The sequence below is a fragment of the Oncorhynchus masou genome, chromosome 11, assembly GCF_036934945.1.
Source record: "Oncorhynchus masou masou isolate Uvic2021 chromosome 11, UVic_Omas_1.1, whole genome shotgun sequence".
NCBI classification, from domain to species: domain Eukaryota; kingdom Metazoa; phylum Chordata; class Actinopteri; order Salmoniformes; family Salmonidae; genus Oncorhynchus; species Oncorhynchus masou.
In genome coordinates this window covers 27,368,912-27,388,694 of record NC_088222.1, presented here as the reverse complement: position 1 = coordinate 27,388,694, position 19,783 = coordinate 27,368,912, and the positions used below count along the sequence as shown (strand labels likewise).

Below are 19,783 nucleotides of genomic sequence, written 5' to 3'. Positions count from 1 at the left end.
CTATCGGTTAGTCTTCTACATATCTGCACATCAAATTCAGCAATGTAAACTCCCGCTCCCGTGTATCCACTATCAGGATCCTTGGAACCATCTGTAAACACCTTTTAAATTAGCATGAAAGCTACGACGAATGTTATTTTCAACCAATCTTTTCTCTTTTCCACCAATGTTAAATCAACAACAGGTGTCAAAAGTGACCACGGAGGGAAATCCACAAGCTACAGCTTTCTCGTGAGCTCTCTACGCTACAACAAATGAGCCAATCACAATTAGCAAAGGCCCTATCTGACTATGGTCATTTGGTCCTGTACCTAGGGTCATCTTCATGTCAGTGAGATTTTAGAAGAGTTTTGTAGACCTATTAGCTTTTCTCATGCACATCCAGTATTCTGACTTATGGAGGCTAAGTAGTCATGGGTGTTAGTAGCAGAGGCTGACAACCACCCTGTCAAAAAATGTAGCAGCAGTCTCGACATGGGAATAGGGGATAATGCGGGTATCTATAATCAAATAAAAAAAATTAAAAATGGTCACATACACATGGTTAGCAGATGTTGATGCGAGTGTAGCAAAATGCTTGTGCTCCTAGTTCCGACAGTGCAGTAATATCTAACAAGTAATCTAACAATTCCCCAACTACCTAATACACACAAATCTAAAGGGATGGAATAAGAATATGTACATATCGATATATGGATGAACGTCATAGGCAAGACGCAATAAAGAGGGAAACATGGTAGGTGTATCTCTCTACGTAAGCATAGCAAACTATGACCTGAAGAAGTGGTTCAAACCCATCCTGGCTGTTCCATTCATTCACTTGGTCTATTTGTAAAACAACTCTTTCATTCAAAGAAACACATTTGATGTCTAAGATTATTTTATCACATTGTAACATTTTATTTCATTTCAAGATGTTTGACATTCACATAAAGTGCCACTTGTGGTAGGCACAGGCAGATCAAAAACTACATAACATTCCGAAGGATTCATTTTCCTCCAGAACCCCCCACCCCAACAAAAACAGGCAGTATAGACTTAAATTATATTTACGTTAGCTGTGATTATTGTAATTAAGACCATTAATTGGCAACCAAGCAATTACATTTACAATAAGTAGGCCCAAATACATTTGTGCTATGAGAGTCATCTTAAAGCGTAAATAGCTTAAAGGTAAAATAAAAGGTAACGTAATATAGTTTCACTGGTAATACGCAATTATCCTATGTATTGCATCAAGTTGACAAAGATCTGACTACACATCTAGAGCATAACCAATAAAGCCTATACACAATCTCTTTATTTCTAAATGTGAGTGTAGTCCACAACAATCTATCATGACAAATTGAGAATTGTGGCATTTCAAAAGGTAATTGCCCTGCAAATATTTTAGACTTGTTCACAGGTGAATTTAACTTCCCACTCAAGTCACCACTAATGCAATGTAAAGAGTAAACTGCTAATTTCCAACACTAACACTTGTTCTCCAATGAATCTGGGCTCTTATAACTTTCTACATTGATTTTTTTAATGCAGAGTAGCTACCTCTCTATGATATTTTACAATATTGTGCTGTCAAGTAAAGGCTTTAAAGTGGCTTTAAAGCAGCTATTATAACAAGGAACAGCATTTTAGAAATATTTACTAAGCCAAGTGATTATTGGTGTGGGATAAGGGGTCTATTTATGAGACTATAATATAACAGCAAGGTTTGATTTTGCACGCAGATGGCACTGAGGAAGAACGCTCAAATACAGAAAATACAAACCATGTAAAAGTTGCTCAGCTGTCCTTTTCCTGACAGACTAATTTTGAAAAAAAAATAAACATTTATAACTGCTTATGTAAAATATGAATATCCATAATACACAGAGGACATTGAAGCAGGTTTTTTCAATAAACAATGACAAAAAGTCTGCATTTTACAGTCCACATCAAACCAAGAAATAAAGTCATTCAGAACCAACTGTGTTGCATTTGGAATGATTAGTTATCATCATAAGGTATCCATGCCCATGCACAGTTTCATGCTTTAAAGGACTTCAAAAAAGGAAAACCATATACAAAGGAATGTTTAACAGGCCACACTACCAGTTACACCTATCATATAATTTCATCTTCAGTCTCACAAATATAATCAAACAACAAGAATTTCCTTTTACAAGACATGATAAAAAACATATGAATATAACATTTACTCTGAAAAATATTTAGTAACCCCTTTGAAAATCAATTAAACTATACAACATCAATCAAAAGAAAACAATCATAATACAATGTTTATTGTCCATTCCTCTGTATATCAAATGATATATACATTACCTAATTTCCCTTGAAGACTCAAGACAGTAGTCAGATAAAAAATATTGCACAATGTCCTCATTTGACAACATTGGTTGCCTCAACTGCAACTATCCAATTTGTTTTTAGTTTGTGTCCTGAAAGTGATTTGAAATGGCAATGACAACATGCTCTTCTTCCCTCACTCATGATACTTCAACAAATCAAATGGAATCTGAAGTCAAAAGCATAATATAGGTTGTAAAAAAACTGAAATGTAGAATTCCGACAATCATCCTTGGGCCTTTAGCAAGGAGTGGTCCCATCGTTTTCAAAAGCCCCTCTCCACAAAATTAACAGAAATAAATTGGCCATTTCCCGTCATTACAAAGTAAACCCAGAAATACAATAACATGGTGATGACTCTCATCTCTCCATTCTAGGTTTCATTCATTGCATAATTATGGATGAGCAACAGTAAAGGTATCATATACAATTATCTATCCCATCTACATGTGCTGGTTTCATGCAATGATTGACTTCAAGTGATTACCCTGGAGTGTTGCTGCTCCCTACATATTCCACACAGGTCAACTGATCACACTTACCCCAATTTGAAAGCCTGGTGTTTCTAAAACTTAGCGAAGTAATTTAAGGCTGCATGAGAAAGAACACTTTGGCACATAGAAGCAAGATGCTTGAGCAGGTTTGCTGGTGTGCAGATGACAGGACTAAAACAATGAATCTACCAGATACGACTGGAATCTATAGGCGTTAAAAGGTGTGAATGTATTCTCTACGAGTGTATTCCTTTGCGTTTGGTTACAGTGAACAGGGTTGGCTTAGAATCTACTCCTGTTACCTAACAAGGCGGAGAAAGAACAGTAGAGAATGGTGGACATAGAGACTTATTGGCTTTGAGAAGTTCAGAACCACAGTGTATCCTTCAGTTCACTTGTTTGTCTTAGCTTTCAACTGAGCACCCTTGGCATGGTCCAGTCGGGCCTGAATGTCCACAGGCCTCTCAAAGAAGCGCACAAGGACAGGCTCGTTGAGCAGCGATGCCAAGATCTGCTCAAAGGCGAATGACCACTCCACCTCCTGTGGGATGGAGCCTGCCTCCAGAGTGATGGTAGTGCAAGGGGTGTCTGAGCTTCTCTCAAGGGTGCTGTAGGCCTCCCTGTTGAGTAGAGCCCTCTCTGGGGCAGCCTGGGTGGGGCTAGTGGGCTCCTGGAGCCTGCGCCCTACTTCTTCCATCCTCAGCAGAAGACTGGTGACACGAGCCACAGCACGGTACAGAGACTCCTCTTCTGGGTCACCATGGAACAGATTGTAGAGCGTTTTGGAGAACTGGATGAACTGAGCCTGACACCAAAAAAAAAGGGATGAATACAATTAAGATTTCGTCATTGTGTTTCTTTTTGCATAAAGTAATGACATAACATGTGGATTAAATTGTTCAAAGTTGATCTGTTGGAAAGATATCTGCATTGCATATTCACCCGATTGACTAAATGTTAACCTAGATATTGGTGTATTTACCTGGTTAATTCTGGGTAAATCCTTGATGCTCTCCTCTTTCTTTAGTATCTCATCTTGCCATTGTTTCAGGTAGGCCTGCAGATCCACTTTCCCTTTGCCTGTGGAAAGTGCAGTTTTCAGACACAAATGGGTCATGTGTACAACGATCATCTGTTTAAATTAGCAATATTGTGAAGAGCTTGGTAAAAGAAAAAAGAGACCTCTTTCAGGGCTTTTCCTGATCACGCCATCTTCTGGGAGATCAGACTCTACATAGTGTAAAGTACATTCATATAAGTCAAAGGAAGTCATACAGTAACTGTAAAGTACATTTTGCTATTCTAAACCATAACCAGTTAGAAATTATATCATATATAAACCTTGTCTACAAGAACACATATCTAGATCGTAGTGAAACAAATTGTACATGAAAAAAAGAGACCAACTTAAGAAATTGTTAAAGACAAACAGACAGATGAGCATTTACTAAAGAGAAAAGCACAGAGAAGCCAATAGTGAAATGGTTATAGCAGAGAAAGAAAAGAGCAAAGCAAGCTGACCAGTCAATCGACTCAAGTGGGATAGGTCATCAGTCATTGGAATAAAGTGAGGAAGACTTTGGCCTTTTGAGTGGAAAGGACTCCCTGTGAAAGCTAGAAGAAGACATTGTCTGTGAGAACATGCAACATCACTGTAGGGACAGAAGTAAGGAACAGTTAACAAAGAGATTAGTTGGTGAGTAGAAGAGTAGCACGAAATATACAGTACAGTTGAAATTAGAAGGGCACAGTCCACAGCAAAACTATACTGGGAGTACGGTTGCACATTTTGGGGAATTTTCAGAGGTGGAAACTTTCTGTGGGAATTAACGGAAATATATGCAAATTCATACTAATACCATTTAAAATTTAGATGTTTTTTTGCATTGGATATATTTACCATATCATATGGAGACAAACATAATCATTCTACCTTATCAAAAGTAGACATAATTGCAAATTATTAAATCCTTACAATAGGAAAGAAAACAAAAAATTTGTTATGAATTGAACTTTAATTAAATGAGTTGACTCTTCACATGGGATGCTTTCACTGAACAACAAAAGGGAATATTGAATAATCCCCAATAATCAATCACATCTCCCATTTTTTTTTAAACATACATCTGTAAAATGATAGTCTAGAAACTAAAGCTTTGATTGTCTTCCTCTCAGGTTTCCATGTCTTCTCCCTGGACCTCCTCAATATCCACCTCTTGAATATCAGACTGAGGCCTTATCTTCACTGTCACTTTCCAACCTTGATGAGGATGGCTCGTTGTCAGGCTCAAAAAGCCTCATAGGCCTTGTTGATCTCTGCACCAGACAGGATGCTCTTGCCAGCATACTTGGGGTCCAAGTCTTCACTCTTTTTGATGTATTTCATAACTACAGTTTCCTCTGCTTGGAGCAACAGTGAAGTGGGCAGGGCAGTACGGATTTCTTCTCTGCAAGCAGAGTCTGAACATCAGGCAGGATGGCATTATCTCCCTCAATCCGTGCAATGGCTACTGCTATAGGTTTCAGGAGTTTCAGGCTGCTTACCACTCTCTCCAAAAATACACCACCCAGGAGGACCCTCTTGATGAAGCTGTCCATATCAGTAGACTGTGATATGGCCATTTATTGGAGAGACTCCTTCCCCTCCAGGAGACTGTCAAACATGATGACAACACCACCCCAACGGGTGTTGCTGGGCAGCTTCAATGTGGTGCTCTTATTCTTCTCACTTTGCTTGGTGAGGTAAATTGCTGCTATAACTTGAAAACCCTTCACATACCTAACCATATCCTTGGCTCTCTTGTAGAGTGTATCCATTGTTTTCAGTGCCATGATGTCCTTGAGGAGCAGATTCAATGCATGAGCAGCACAGCCAATGGATGTGAGGGTAGGACTCCTCCACTTTAGACCAAGCAGCCTTCATGTTCACAGCATTGTCTGTCACCAGTGCAAATACCTTCTGGGGTCCAAGGTCATTGATGACTGCCTTCAGCTCATCTGCAATGTAGAGACCTGTGTGTCTGTTGTCGCTTGTGTCTGTCTTGTAGAATACTGGTTGAGGGGTGGAGATGAAGTAGTTAATTATTCCTTGCCCACGAACATTCGTCCACCCATCAGAGATGATTGCAATACAGGCTGCTTTCTCTATGAGTTGCTTGACCTTCATTTGAACTCGGTTGAAGTGCATTTGCATCCAGCAAATGAGTAGATAAAGCATATCTGGTTGGATGGGTGTATGCTGGGCGAAGAACATTCAGAAATCTCTTCCAATACATTTGTCTGACTACGTTCATCCAAACTTCTGATTCAAGGAGAACCATGAGCTGTTGCTATCGATAAGGTGTCTGATTCATCATTTTCACCTCGAATAGAAGTAGAGGGACTTTTGTCAGAGGTTGCTTGTTGTGAGTGCTAAGGGAACTTTACACACTGATTCTGCATCTTTGTTGCAATCTTCCCATATGATTTGGCACAGTATTTGCAAATGTACACAGCTTTTCCTTCTACATTGGTTGCAGTGAAATGTCTCCACACATCATATAGTGCCTGTAGCAGTTTCCTGTGAAGATTACAAAAACATGAGCAAAAAAAAACAAATACAATTCCATGTACAGATAAATAGTTAAGTAGTTAGATTAAAAAACTCCTTTGTAAGATAAATGTTTTAAATTGAAACATGTATAGAAACAGGTCAATTAACACTCCAAAGTTAGCAGGCTCAAGCAAGCTAAAACCTACATGTTGGCAAAAACTAACTAGAAGAAATTGTTAACAAGTTAGAAATGATTTAAACACACTTTGCTGTAGGCTACTATTTACTAGTTAACAAAATAATCATGTAGGTCATATAAAATCTATTCACCCCACCCAGTACTGTAATCAAAACTTACCAGAAAGCATGTAGTCTGTGACTCAGACAGTGTAGTAGTGTGTGCTCAATAGCATCTCACTAGTGTGCAAGATCTTGAGAATCAGCTGACCATGTGATGGAAGAGTGCACTGTGCATGCAGTGGGTTGCAACTCCATTGAATTGGGGATAGTTTAACCAAAATATGCCACAAGACCTAGAATTGCCTTATGTGTATCCCACAAAAAAAAGGTTCACTGTTTTAAGATAACTTTTTTGATGAATTTAAGAAAAACTCCAGGACTTAACTTCCAATGGAAAAATTCTGGAAATTTACCGGAAAGTTTCTGAACCTTTGCAAACCCTTTTTTTGTTCATCTTTATTTAACCAGGTAGGCTAGTTGAGAACAAGTTCTCATTTACAACTGCGACCTGGCGAATTTGGAGTTAGATTTGTTTTTTATTCTAAATTATGTATTCAAGCAGAAGGAATACAGATCAAAAGTATCATGGATGTAGAATGACAAGTGAGAGAGAAGGTGCTTATGCAGTTTCTGGTGATCTTACTTACCTGGTGGCTGATGAAGCTTGAACAGGAATTTCAGTTTGTTGGTGAAAGTGCCACTGTACAAAATGTCTGCAGAAAGAACAACATTTGCATGAAAGGTTGCATGAGTTTGATGCAGGATTAGATGTGACATACCGTTCACACAGAAAATTGTGAAAACGGAGGGTGGGCACAGCGATCATAGACCTGTAGCAATGCATCAGAGCACTGGTCTAGCCTTACCCAGGGCACAGCAGAACTCTTTGAAGTTGACAAGGCCATCCTGGTTCTCATCCAGCAGGCGGAAGGCCCAGAGGAAGAGGGCATCGTTGCCGCTGCAGAGGGACCAGGGCTCCAGGAGGGAGAAGAGCACCCTGAACTGATGGAAGCCCAGCTGGTACTGCTCCAGATAGGCCAGGCTGGGGTCGTGGTGTAGCAGCACTGGGCTGTTCATCGTCCAGTAGCAGCTGAGGAAATGTTGCCTCTGGAAACACATTGAAGTACTCAATTTCCAGCAGTTAAATCTGTCTTTTTAACAAATTTCAATTTTTCATGCCAGTCATGTCGACTCTGTGTCTATGAGAAGGAATATTAATGCATGTAGTGTACAGTATGCAGCAGTGATTGTGATACCTTGAACAATGCATAAAGGTTATCAAGCTGGGAAGCACTGAACTTTACTTCTTGTGACACTACCCGTAGCTGAGGGAAAAGTAAATATCAATTAATCCTACATCATATTGTTGTAAACAATACCAAAAGGTTGCAATGGAAGTTGGAGGATGTGCCACTCACCACATTTTGTTTAGTCGTATCCTCTAATGTTTGGATTACATACAGTTTGTTTCTTTTCCGCATGCGCTCTACTTCCTCTGATTTCATGTCTCCATATTTCTATAAGCAAATTAAAAAGGCTAAATGACAAGCCTGACATTGAGACATGGGGTCAGTCCTAGCAACACTGACCGTAACCTTTACCTCATAGGCTTCTTTGATGAGATCACTGATGTCCACCTTGGAGAGGGATGATGCTTTGTCGTTGTTCCCCACTGAGTTTTGCTGCACTGTTTGTGGTAGAGGACTGTCCTTATTGGTCACATTATCGAAAAACCTGCCAGGGCAAACAGAGCAGCAGTTACGTAACATGAACAAGATGGGCATTCCTGTAGAATTAACTCAGTGTTGTGGAGATTGTTACTTCACAATCCATCATAAACCTAATACAGTACTTTGAAATAACCAATTCAGTTGACCTTCAGATCTCTCCCTCTCTGTGTTGACACTCACTTGCTGAGGATGGTGACTGCCTCAGCGTCGTCATGGGAGCTGATCAAACCCTCCATGTTGTAGTCGAGCACAGCCAGGCCCAGCTGCAGGATGGCTTTGATGCCGTCGTAGAAGAAGCAGTCAACCACGTTGACAGCACTCTCTATGGGCAGGACACTGATAAACAGGGTGAGGAACCAGGACAGGGACACAGAGGAGAAGAAGGTCAGGTCTGTCATGTGCTCCGTCAGCTGGGTGAGGTGCATTCGGATCAGCTCCTCAAACACCGCCTGGTCCACCAGGGCACCTGAGGAAATACAAGATATTTGTACACAGGATTTATAGCAGTTATGGGAGAAAGTGTAAGCCAGGTATTCAGTATCAAACACACATACAGTGCATATATTTAACGTGATGCAACACTGAAAATTATATTGTTATTCAGCTGCGTCCCTCACCAATGATCCTGCGGTTAAAGTAGTCAGGCAGCATCCTCTCACAGACAGCCACTAGCAGCCAGAAAGCCTCCTCCTCTTTAGCATAGAGCAACAGGACCGACGTCAGGATGTTCATGGCCTTCACAAGAGAAAAGGAGGATAGATGTAAAGATGCCTATGAGCTTTTTGAGAGAACGAACGCAGGGAAGTGTTATAGGGGTTTCTAGCTTAGCACCTGGCAATAGCCGATTTTGGGGTTCCTGTAGGCATATGCAGTGAGGACTCTGCGCAGGGCAGAGATGCCTGTGTCGCTCTGGAAGGCAGGGTGCTCTGGTAGGGAGCGGTGCAGGTCTCTCTCTATCTCATCAGTGGCAAGGGTGCTGGTCCCCAGAGACTTATCCACTATCTCACTGTAATACCCAGGGTTAACGGCCATGTCATTGACTGCACCTATGGTATCAAGGCAAAACACCACACCACATTTAAATAAAACACATATTGCAAAACATTAAAGACACCACACTTTTACACATCAGTGAAGGAGACATATGAGCCAAATAAGAGTGAAAGAGCCATATCAAACAGAACCTGAGAAGAGCATCCAGAGCTCTCCTCTTAAGGCCTCAGGGACACCTCGCACAATCAGGTCTCGTGTCTTCTTGGTACAGAACATACTGGTGCCACGACCATACTCTGAGAAGTGGATGTTCCATGACTGCTCCTTCATCTTCTCCTTTAGCTGTCAGGCACAGAGATTAAACAGCGGAATAAGAAATGAGCTGTTAAGGCTGAGACACCTAGACAGTACAAGGAGAGCACATTCTCACACTGGGTGGAAAAAACAGCACTCCTAGAGAAACCAGAAATTATATATTTCTTCATATTAGGAGAGAAGGTCATATTTTAGAGTAAAATCCCACCATTTTGGGATCCAGGTTTTCAGCATCCTGAGGGTGGAACACAGTCATGAGGGCCTCATTGCTGACAGTCTTGCTGCTCTCCTTCTGTCCCACCATCATAGCCACCTCCTCTGGGTTGTCCTCAAAGTGATTGATGAGGTTTTGGCACTCCCCTCTGATGCCCTGCAAGGCACAGTGAATCCACAGTTTGTTTTCAATGGCAGCAATTATAGCCTGGCAGTTATTTTTCATTTGGTCCAGTTGGTTACACACTGCCAAATGTCAAATGAACTAACATGTTCATGCAAGTATTTTGTTTATTGGGCAAAAATGGTCATGTTAAATCCATCTATGATCATCATGGAGCATCACTTGTGTGTCCCAGCCAATCGTTATAATACTTTAGCTTAGGTCTTCCAACAACATTTGGGAGGAAAATAGTGCAATAGTTGCTCTAACTACGACGTGCAGTGAAAGTATTCAGTAGCCTATATCCCCTGTATAGCCCCGGTCTAACCTAATCTGCATAGGATGTGCTCATAAATGTGCTGCTACTCACAAAATGTTTCAGAGAAACCAAGTTCTGATAATGCGTGCATTTTATCAAATGCTCATTGTCAAACAACCAATAATACTGCACATCTCTGCTTCTTTTCCTGTGCTTGGTCCAAACTGCGTTCACACCTGCAGTGAAACACACCACGGTAAGAATGGAAATGGACCGAGATCACCCATTTTGAGAGACGGTGCATTGTTTGGTGCGCTCCCGAGTGCAGTTAGAGTGTTCACACCAGTTCAAATTAACCGAACCAAGGGGGTAAACGCACCAGAGTGAGGAAAAAACAGTTTAACCAATTTGATGTGAAAGCCCCCTTAGACACATTTGGAGGGTTGCAGACGGACTGGAATTGTCCCCTTGGGGCAGAGACCTAGCAGTAAGAAGGTCCAAAACAGGAAGTTAGTCACCTCAGTTGATGTAGAGTGTTGAGGACTGGCAGTCATCCCACACCTCCTGCGGATTGCATTGCCGAGACGCTCAAAGTCCCGAACTTCAGAGAACCTCAGAGCCCTCTTACCCCGCACACACACAGTCAAAGCCCTGCTGCTACGGTCCGGTTTCTCCACACCAATCACCTGCAAGGATAGGTGTTTGGGTCAACAACATTGAGTAAAACCACTGAGCCACCAAGGTTATTAAATTAGTTTAGTGTCAAGGTAGTGTGCTGTGTCTTGCCTCTCTCATGGGGATGATGACGTGGCACTGGCTGCCATCCTGGCTAGCGAAACACAGGTAGCTCTCAGACAGACAGATCTTTCCAAGTGTGTTGAAGTGGCTGAATGGAACCCATAGGAAGCTCTCATAAACCTCCAGCAGGTTCTCCTCTTTAGGCAGCCTGAAGAAGGCCCGGAATTGCTCATTTCTAGCATTAGTTTCCAAGCCTCTGAAGGAGAGCAAAAAAGAAAAGTAGTGAAAAAGGGAGGACAGCTTGAGAGCATGGAGGGAATAAAAAAAAAATCTATATCATCTCCATTCACTATGGTGTCCTGAAATAACTTGTCAAATATGAGTAAAAAAGAACAGTGACAGGCAGTATACCTCTTGGTGATCTGTAATGGGTCTGAGAGGGAGGGCTCTTCCTGGAAGGTCTCCTTATCAAATAGGCGTTTGATGGAGTAGTCAGCAAGCTGCTCCATGATCAGAAAGGTCTCACTGAGGTGTAGGAACATCGAGAAGTAGTGGTCCTCCCCATTGGCCAACACATGAATGCTCTCCGTCAGAATGACATTGGACGTTTTCTCCAGCCTCCAGATCTCATTCCAAGAGACTACAAGCTTCACTGAAGTGGAAAAAGATTATCTTTAATGAGTAACTCGCTGCCCTTCTGTCATGACATGGAATGATAATACTGTATCCAAATACAAGTAAATGGATGAAGCCTGACAGTTCCTGCATTTAAGTGACTGTTAGTCAACAGTGAGGGCTTGTTCAGGTTTCTGTCTCGTCTCACCCTCAGAGCCCAGCAGATATGAGTAGAAGGACAGGAAGTTGGTGCTGAGGTAGAGCCAGCCCTGGCAGGGCACGCGGCCCCTCCAGTAGCTACAGGAGTAGTAGGTGACCAGCTTCTCCTTCTGAGGGAGGTCAAACCATTTCTCAAACCTCAGCAGTGCTTCACGGAACTTCTCAGGGTCGTCCTCCTGCACGCCTGACACCTTCCCTTCCTCAGCAATCAGCCCCTTTATAGAGAGAAGAGGAGGACAACATCTCTCTCATGGTCACTGAAGGAAACAAATAGAATTAGCAGTCTAAACACGTCAGCATGCTATCTCCATTCTGTAACATTTATGTCAAGGCATATAAATTAGCATCATATCGTTTCTTAAATTCACAGTTTTATTACAAACCTATTATCATTTTCTTAGCTTTCAATAAACAGTCAAAGGTTTTCATATCAGAAACAGTAATCAGTGAAAGACCATAATCACCACCAACTGTTTTCAAAGAGTAAGCACTTGCTGCATCAGTAGGCTTCACTATATTAATACATCATGAAGTCTGTAGGAGGCCTCCATCTCCCTGTGAGAGTGGCAGAGATCAACAATAGCAGTGTCTGTCTAAACTGTGTGTTTAATTATCTGTAGCGATTACTTACTCTGATCTTGCCCTGCACAAAGCTGGTGATGTCATCGCTGGAGTCAAACACAGACAAGGTTCTCATGATGTTCTTCTCCAGCCACTCCCAGTGTTGGTTGATCTCCTCCTTGGTGCCACCTAATCACAGGGAAAACTCAGTCACAATGGAAAGGAAACTGTTTACACTATGCATGACTAAGCCATTTATTGTCACAAAATGGTAAATGAGTGTTGACTAAAATACAATCTGAAAAGGTTGTTATTACATTATTTTAGTTATTACATGACTGTAGCCTTTAATGTTTACTTGTGGCTATTCTGACAATGGGGATAGTTGAGAAAATGTAGAGCAAAAACTCTCACCACATGCTATTGACCAGTAGATCTGAGAGTCCGGTGTCTGGTGTAGAATGCGAAATGGAGCGACCTTAGACGTGGAATCCATCATCGTATCAAGAGTTCCAACCAGAAGACCTGTCAAAAAAGTAAATAACAATCATACTTCCCATTAACAGTCAGATTTTAGACATGCATGATAAGACATTTTAAAATCATGAGGCAATTTCATGCTTTTTTTTCATAATTTTACAGTATCTAGCAAACAAAACAGCCCTCCCACCTGGGTTATCAATCATGTAACATAGAATAGTGGAAAACTCATTGTGCTGATTATCATCATATTCAAGTGTCCTGCCTGTCGTGGTTCAAACCAACAATGTTGTGTTACCTATCTAGGACGGTAGTTGCCTTCAGATATTATTAACAAGGTCAGAGCTAGGCCTTTACTGCTATCCCGGCCCGAATGCATCAGCAGCATCTATGGGGATTCATGACACAGCTGTACAGTGGCCTTAACCTCGCCCCCAGGTTAATTGCTACCAAGAGCAGGCTGGTGGACTAGACCACATCTATGAACTGATGACAGAGTTAATTTCCCCTGTAAATCATCCATTATAAAAGTTAGGCAGAATTTCTACGTAAAAAAACTGTGCATCTGCAGGGGCCCTGCAGGGGCCCAATCCCTAAATAATAGCCTGCCCTCTGCCCTGTGGCCATTTGAGATTTACATCTGGATACTTCAGGATAAAAAGGTCCTTGAGTTAGAGGGGGCTTCAGGGGAGACGTTGAACAGGAGGAGAGCAGACCCTGGGGGGGTCTCCACCATCATTAGCCCAGTCAGAAGAGAAAGCAATTGTGTTCCACTTCATCAAAACCCATTACTTACCTGTAATTATAGCTCTGATGTTCTGAGGGACAGAGCTAGATGGTGTTCTCAGTGTCCCTCTTTTTTACGGAGACATGTACCATTACTATCGGTAGACTACAGCCACTGGCACCGGGAGCTTCAATAGACTAGAAGGACACCAGATTGCCATTTTTTGTTTTAGAGATGTGGAAAATGTGAAAGTTAGCTATTCTGTTTCAGTCAAGTGGATTACTGTGATCAACAGCTGATAATTGGCTTGTCAGAGGCTGTGTGACCATGTGCATGAAAAACTACTATTATTGGGAAACTAGTATTATTGGGAAACGGACAACTGACATTCACTGATTGCATTAGAGCAGACAAGTTAGCCTGCCTACTCACTCACATTTTTTTTTTTAAACCTCGTTTACTTGCACACCAATATCCCACTTTTATTCGGGATACTCAAGTATTCTGTTTTGTATTGACGGGTATAAACATATCCTGTTTACAATAACCCTGAAAAGGCTTGTATCCCGGTTATGAGAAACCTGGATAACATGCCTGGGATATACTGATCATAAACGGGATACTGCGGCATGTAAACATCTTATCCTGTTTGATGTTGTTTTTTGCAGTTTACACAGGCTCAGTTTCACATATTGTGTGATGTTTTTATCTGATTGTTAAACAAATCACTTCAAAAAGTAGGCTACCTGTGCAGTTCAAACCAATAATTTCATAATTTATTTTGCTGGTAGGCTCCTCCGTACTGAACCGTTTCTGCTTAGAATCTCCGACATTTGGTAGGCCATATTATAATTTTGGACATTTGGTAGGCCATTTGTCAACTATAGTTAGATACATGTAGCTTCACTTCTGTCATAACGTTTTGCCCTAAAAGAGTAAATAAAGTAGTGCTCTCCAGAATAATGTCTTCCATCGATAGAATGAATGCATTAGTAATCTAACACCAGTAAAGTTGTCTGTTTTGTTTAGGGTCCAGGGAGAAAACTCCAAAACAGCGGAAAGATTTATGTGCAAAATATTGGTTTTAACCAGTAAGGGAAATGAAAAGACTTCAGTTCATCTTGGGCACATATTTTATGTGGTTGAAATACTGTCTGCTTGCATAACAGTGTCAAAGATATTACATGCGCATTTGCATTTTCTCAAGAGATGTTGAAAGAAAGAAATAATATTTCTCAACTCCTGTCCCAAGAAAAAAATCTACATTTGTTGTAGAATTTTACTGTAAGAAATTAAATATTATTTTATGCTACATGTGAGAGGTTATAGGCCTACAATCAGGGGTCCATATTTCAGTTACTATTCCATTTACCCCATATGAACTGAAATGAGGAATATTCTGTTTATTCATGGATATAGGGATAGTCGTGAGCGGGATATCAAAGGTGCATGTAAACCGCTTATCCCGAATAAGATAAGACTAAGCGGGATATGAGCCACTATCCGGAACACTGGGCACATGTAAACGTGTTCACGGACTGCTGACTTGCATGTTTAAGGAGGATCAATGTGTTAGAAAATAGGGAAGCATTGATCTCAAAGATCAACAAACACTATTTTCATGATGTAGAATAGGATCATCCCATTTCAAAAGCTAGGAATCAGTAGACCAGACAGGGACTGTGGAACAGATGAGCACTGACCTGGCTCTTCTGCCTCTCTAGGGCATCATGCCTGAGTACATTATCATACAGAAGTGCTGTGTGCACTCAGTATAACCTACTGCTCCACCTATAAAGCTAAAGCAAATGTCAGCAACCCAATATGACACTACTGTGTCATTTTGTGTGTGTGTGTACCAAATCAACAGACATCTCTGACAGCATCATCAAGTGTTGTGACAGTGGTTTGCAGCCTAAACAGAGGCAATGTTCTTGATGGCTTAGTCAGTGGTAACAAAGTAAATCATCTGTATCGTAGGCAGGCTAAACCATCTTCAACCTTTTCTTGCCTAGGGACACCATCCCAGGAAAACCATCATATGTTCACGCAGGTGAATGATAATGGCAAGGAGATGTAATCAACATTTTAAAAGTAATAGATTTGGTGGATAGTTTGGAATAGGACTCCAACATTGCCTATTAGCTAGAAAGGCAACTCTAAACACATTTTCGCTAAGAGCAGCTGTTTATGTAAAGGTTAGCCATGTGTTGGCCAAAAAAAGATGTCCAAGTCAAGAAAGCTTACCAGCAGCACTGGTAGCCTATGTCAGTTACTCCAGTGAGTGTAAATGGCACCAATTAGTGTAATTTGGTCAATATTAGGAGTGGAAAAAGAAAGAAGATCTACATTAGGTATGTCATTTAAAATGTGTTTATTCTGTTGTTGCTAGCAATATTTATAAAAACATTGGGGGGGGGGGGATCCACACAAAAAAATCTAACATTTTGGCGAACCCCTGCAGTACCTACGCAGGCCCATTGGGCGCTGCGAACCCCCGGTTGAATATCCCAGCTGTAAACTGTTAAATTGCAATTCCTATTGCAATCTAAACTAACGTTTGGAGTCCAGCCTGTCCATTTGACACGAGGATCTGGAGAACTGTCTGCCTCCCACCCCTATGTTTACATGACATAATCTGAAGTGGGGCGTTAGAAAATAGACCGGAAATATTAACTATTGTCCGATGGCATGCACACTTTGCTAGAATGGCACTGGGTTTTACCAGCCCAGCAAAGAACAGAACACATACCTGTCAAACCTCCTCCTCCTTCTCCATATCCTCGCCTCCTTTGTAATACGAAATATTCGTTACCTTTTTCTGCCACCCATAACTTTAATGCATTTTTCAGCAATATCTCTTCAGGTTTAAGCCACATTTTAATTAACATCTATATGTTGAATCAAATGTGCATGTCAAGCTGTTCATTTCGATTGCAACCTTTACCCATGGACATTTGTTTGTGTGAGCGCTGAGCAGACCCTTTCCCACGTCCACAGAAACCTTGCCAAAGTCGACGATACAAGGGCTTCTGGGGATTGTAGTTTATTGACATTGGTGCGTGTATGCACAATAATGAGCTCGCTTGATACTGTTGACTTGATTTCCCATAGTCCTTTTCGGTCGAAAAGTATCAAATGTCATATCTTCAAAGTACTGCGACATAATAACTAGAGCGTCAAGCACAATGATGTATATACAGTGTAAACAAACACCAGTGTTGTAATACTCGAGAACGGTCTCGCATAAAACCGGTCTCGGACAGTGAAGACTGGTAATTTCTTCCAGAAACCAGCCAAGAACAGCGGAGTAAAAAAACAAAGAATTATCCGCCTCCATTCAGTCCAGTGTTGCCAACTTCTCAGTAAGGAAAGTAGCTATTGGCTGTGCTAAAAGTCGCTAAATGACGTCATCGCCTAATTAGCATAATTGGCCATGTGCATGTAATTTACATTTACATTTACATTTAAGTCATTTAGCAGACGCTCTTATCCAGAGCGACTTACAAATTGGTAATTGTGATGGACACTGAAGGAGAGAGGAATAACATCGTGGGAGAGACAAAAAGTGAGTACAAAAACACCATAAATATGTTTAGAACTACAAATGAACTTTCTTCTGTCAATTCTTGTTTTTTTTAATGTCACAATTCCAACCCTCCTCCTTTATCCGGACTTGGGACCGGCAAAAGTGACCCAAAAGAGAGACTCTGGTGGTGTTACTTTTCTTAATTTGGTTTGGTTTTTAACCTTATGGTCCACTTAGGAGCCTACAACAAGTCACAGTAAAACATAAACATTTTTAACCATAACATTTTTTTAAACTTTTTTTTTTTGTATACAATCTACATTAACAATCTAAATGGACCAAAAAGAGACGATAGAAAAAACTGTCAAAGGCAATGTGAGAAATTGATCGTAACTAGTCTGGCCCTAATTCAGGTTAATTGTTTTTTTTTTCTTCTTCCAGACACCCTCCACACACACACACAGGCTGTGCTGGCTCACAGAAAGAGTGGGTCATCGTCATAATGGTTAAGGCTCTGCATACCGGGTTAAGCAACTGAGGGAGCTGACTTAAATGAGTAAGCAGCTGATGTGCTAAAAAGCTGCAAAACATTATCAGGCAGCTGGTGCTCATAGCAAGCCTCAGCAGACAGCTTCAGTCCATATCGAATGTACAGGATGGAGTTAAGGGTCTGCAAGGACATCCGATTTCTAAGTTTGCTTTTTACCACACTCATCTGGCTGAATACACTCTCGACTTCGGCTTTCTATTCTGCAACAATGCCTCCTTCACTCACGCCGCCAACCTTACCCTAGTAAAGCTGACTATCCTACCGATCCTCGACTTTGGCGACTTCATCTACAAAATGGCATTCAATACTCTACTCAGCAAATTGGATGTAGTCTATCACAGTGCCATCCGTTTTGCTACCAAAGCGCCTTATACCACCCACCACTGCAACCTGTATGCTCTAGTCGGCTGGCCCTCGCTGCATAAGGCTCTCCAGAGGGTAGTGAGGTCTGCACAATGCATCACCGGGGGCAAACTACCTGCCCTCGAGGACACCTACACCACCCGATTTTACAGGAAGGCCATAAAGATCATCAAGGACAACAACCACCTGAGCCACTGCCTGTTCACCCCGCTATCATCCAGAAGGCGAGGTCAGTTCAGGTGCATCAAAGCTGGGACCGAGAGACTGAAAAACAGCTTCTATCTCAAGGCCATCAGACTGTTAAACAGCAACCACTAACATTGAGTGGCTGCTGCCAACACACTGACTCAACTCCAGCCACTTTAATAATGGGAAATTATGTAAAATATATCACTAGCCACTTTAAACAATGCTACCAAATATAATGTTTACATACCCTACATTATTCATCTCATATGTATACATATATACTGTACTCTATATCATCTACTGCATCTTTATGTAATACATGTATCACTAGCCACTTTAACTATGCCACTTTGTTTACATACTCATCTCATATGTATATACTGTACTCGATACCATCTACTGTATCTTGCCTATGCTGCTCTGTACCATCACTCATTCATATATCTTTATGTACATATTCTTTATCCCCTTACACTTGTGTGTGTATAAGACAGTAGTTTTGGAACTGTTAGTTAGATTACTTGTTGGTTATTACTGCATTGTCGGAAGCACAAGCTTTTCGCTACACTCGCATTGACATCTGCTAACCATGTGTTTGTGACAAATAACATTTGATTTATTTGTCGCCAGACCCACTGGCTCCAGGTCATCTATAAGTCTATGCTAGGCAAAGCTCAAAAAAGTTCTGCGACACTGTAAAGTCCATGGAGAATAAGAACACCTCCCCCCAGCTGCCCACTGCACTGAAGATGGGGAAACACTGTCAGCACTGATAAATCCACCATAATTGAGAATTTAAATAAGCATTTTTCTACGGCTGGCCATACTTTCCACCTCGCTACTCCTACCCCGGTCAACAGCACTGCACCCCCCCCCCCCCCACAGCAACTCGCCCAAGCCTTCCCCATTTCTCCTTCTCCCAAATCCGTTCAGCTGATGTTCTGAAAGAGCTGCAAAATCTGGACCCCTACAAATCAGCCGGGCTAGACAATCTGGACCCTTTCTTTCTAATATTATCTGCCGAAATTGTTGCCACCCCTATTACTAGCCTGTTCAACCTCTCTTTCGTGTCGTCTGAGATTCCCAAAGATTGGAAAGCAGCTGAGGTCATCCCCCTCTTAAAAGGGGGGGGGACACTTGAACTAAACTGCTACAGACATATCTATCCTACCATGCCTTTCTAAGGTCTTCGAAAGCCAAGTCAACAAACAGATTACTGACCATTTCGAATCTCACCATACCTTCTCTGCTATGCAATCTGGTTTCAGAGCTGGTCATGGGTGCACCTCAGCCAGGCTCAAGGTCCTAAACGATATCTTAACCGTCATCGATAAGAAACATTACTGTGCAGCCGTGTTCATTGATCTGGCCAAGGCTTTCGACTCTGTCAATCACCACATCCTCATCGGCAGACTCGACAGCCTTGGTTTCTCAAATGATTGCCTCGCCTGGTTCACCAACTACTTCTCTGATAGAGTTCAGTGTGTCAAATCGGAGGGTCTGCTGTCCAGACCTCTGGCAGTCTCT

The 19,783-nt window shown here is 41.6% G+C and overlaps 1 protein-coding gene across 3 annotated transcripts; it reads right to left on the bottom strand.

Annotated features, from left to right (window-relative positions):
- Positions 1-876: 876 nt before the first annotated feature.
- On the bottom strand, positions 877-16,978 carry LOC135548404 (TBC1 domain family member 8B-like). 3 transcript variants are annotated; one of them, XM_064977983.1, is made up of 21 exons: positions 16,378-16,978; positions 12,833-12,943; positions 12,489-12,607; positions 11,847-12,072; positions 11,435-11,675; positions 11,072-11,279; positions 10,804-10,971; positions 9,859-10,020; positions 9,527-9,677; positions 9,174-9,388; positions 8,960-9,077; positions 8,523-8,808; positions 8,214-8,346; positions 8,031-8,129; positions 7,869-7,937; positions 7,479-7,719; positions 7,260-7,325; positions 4,362-4,454; positions 4,023-4,070; positions 3,823-3,920; positions 877-3,645 (listed from the first exon to the last, which is right to left on the bottom strand). In XM_064977983.1, exons 1-21 carry the CDS (start codon positions 16,514-16,516, stop codon positions 3,232-3,234), a joined length of 3,405 nt encoding a protein of 1,134 aa, XP_064834055.1. In that variant the 5' UTR covers positions 16,517-16,978; the 3' UTR covers positions 877-3,231. The 3 variants fall into 3 exon arrangements, with proteins under 3 accessions (XP_064834055.1, XP_064834056.1, XP_064834057.1); XM_064977984.1 differs by lacking the exon at positions 4,362-4,454; XM_064977985.1 differs by lacking the exons at positions 877-3,645; positions 3,823-3,920; positions 4,023-4,070; positions 4,362-4,454 and adding an exon at positions 4,589-6,399.
- Positions 16,979-19,783: the final 2,805 nt, after the last annotated feature.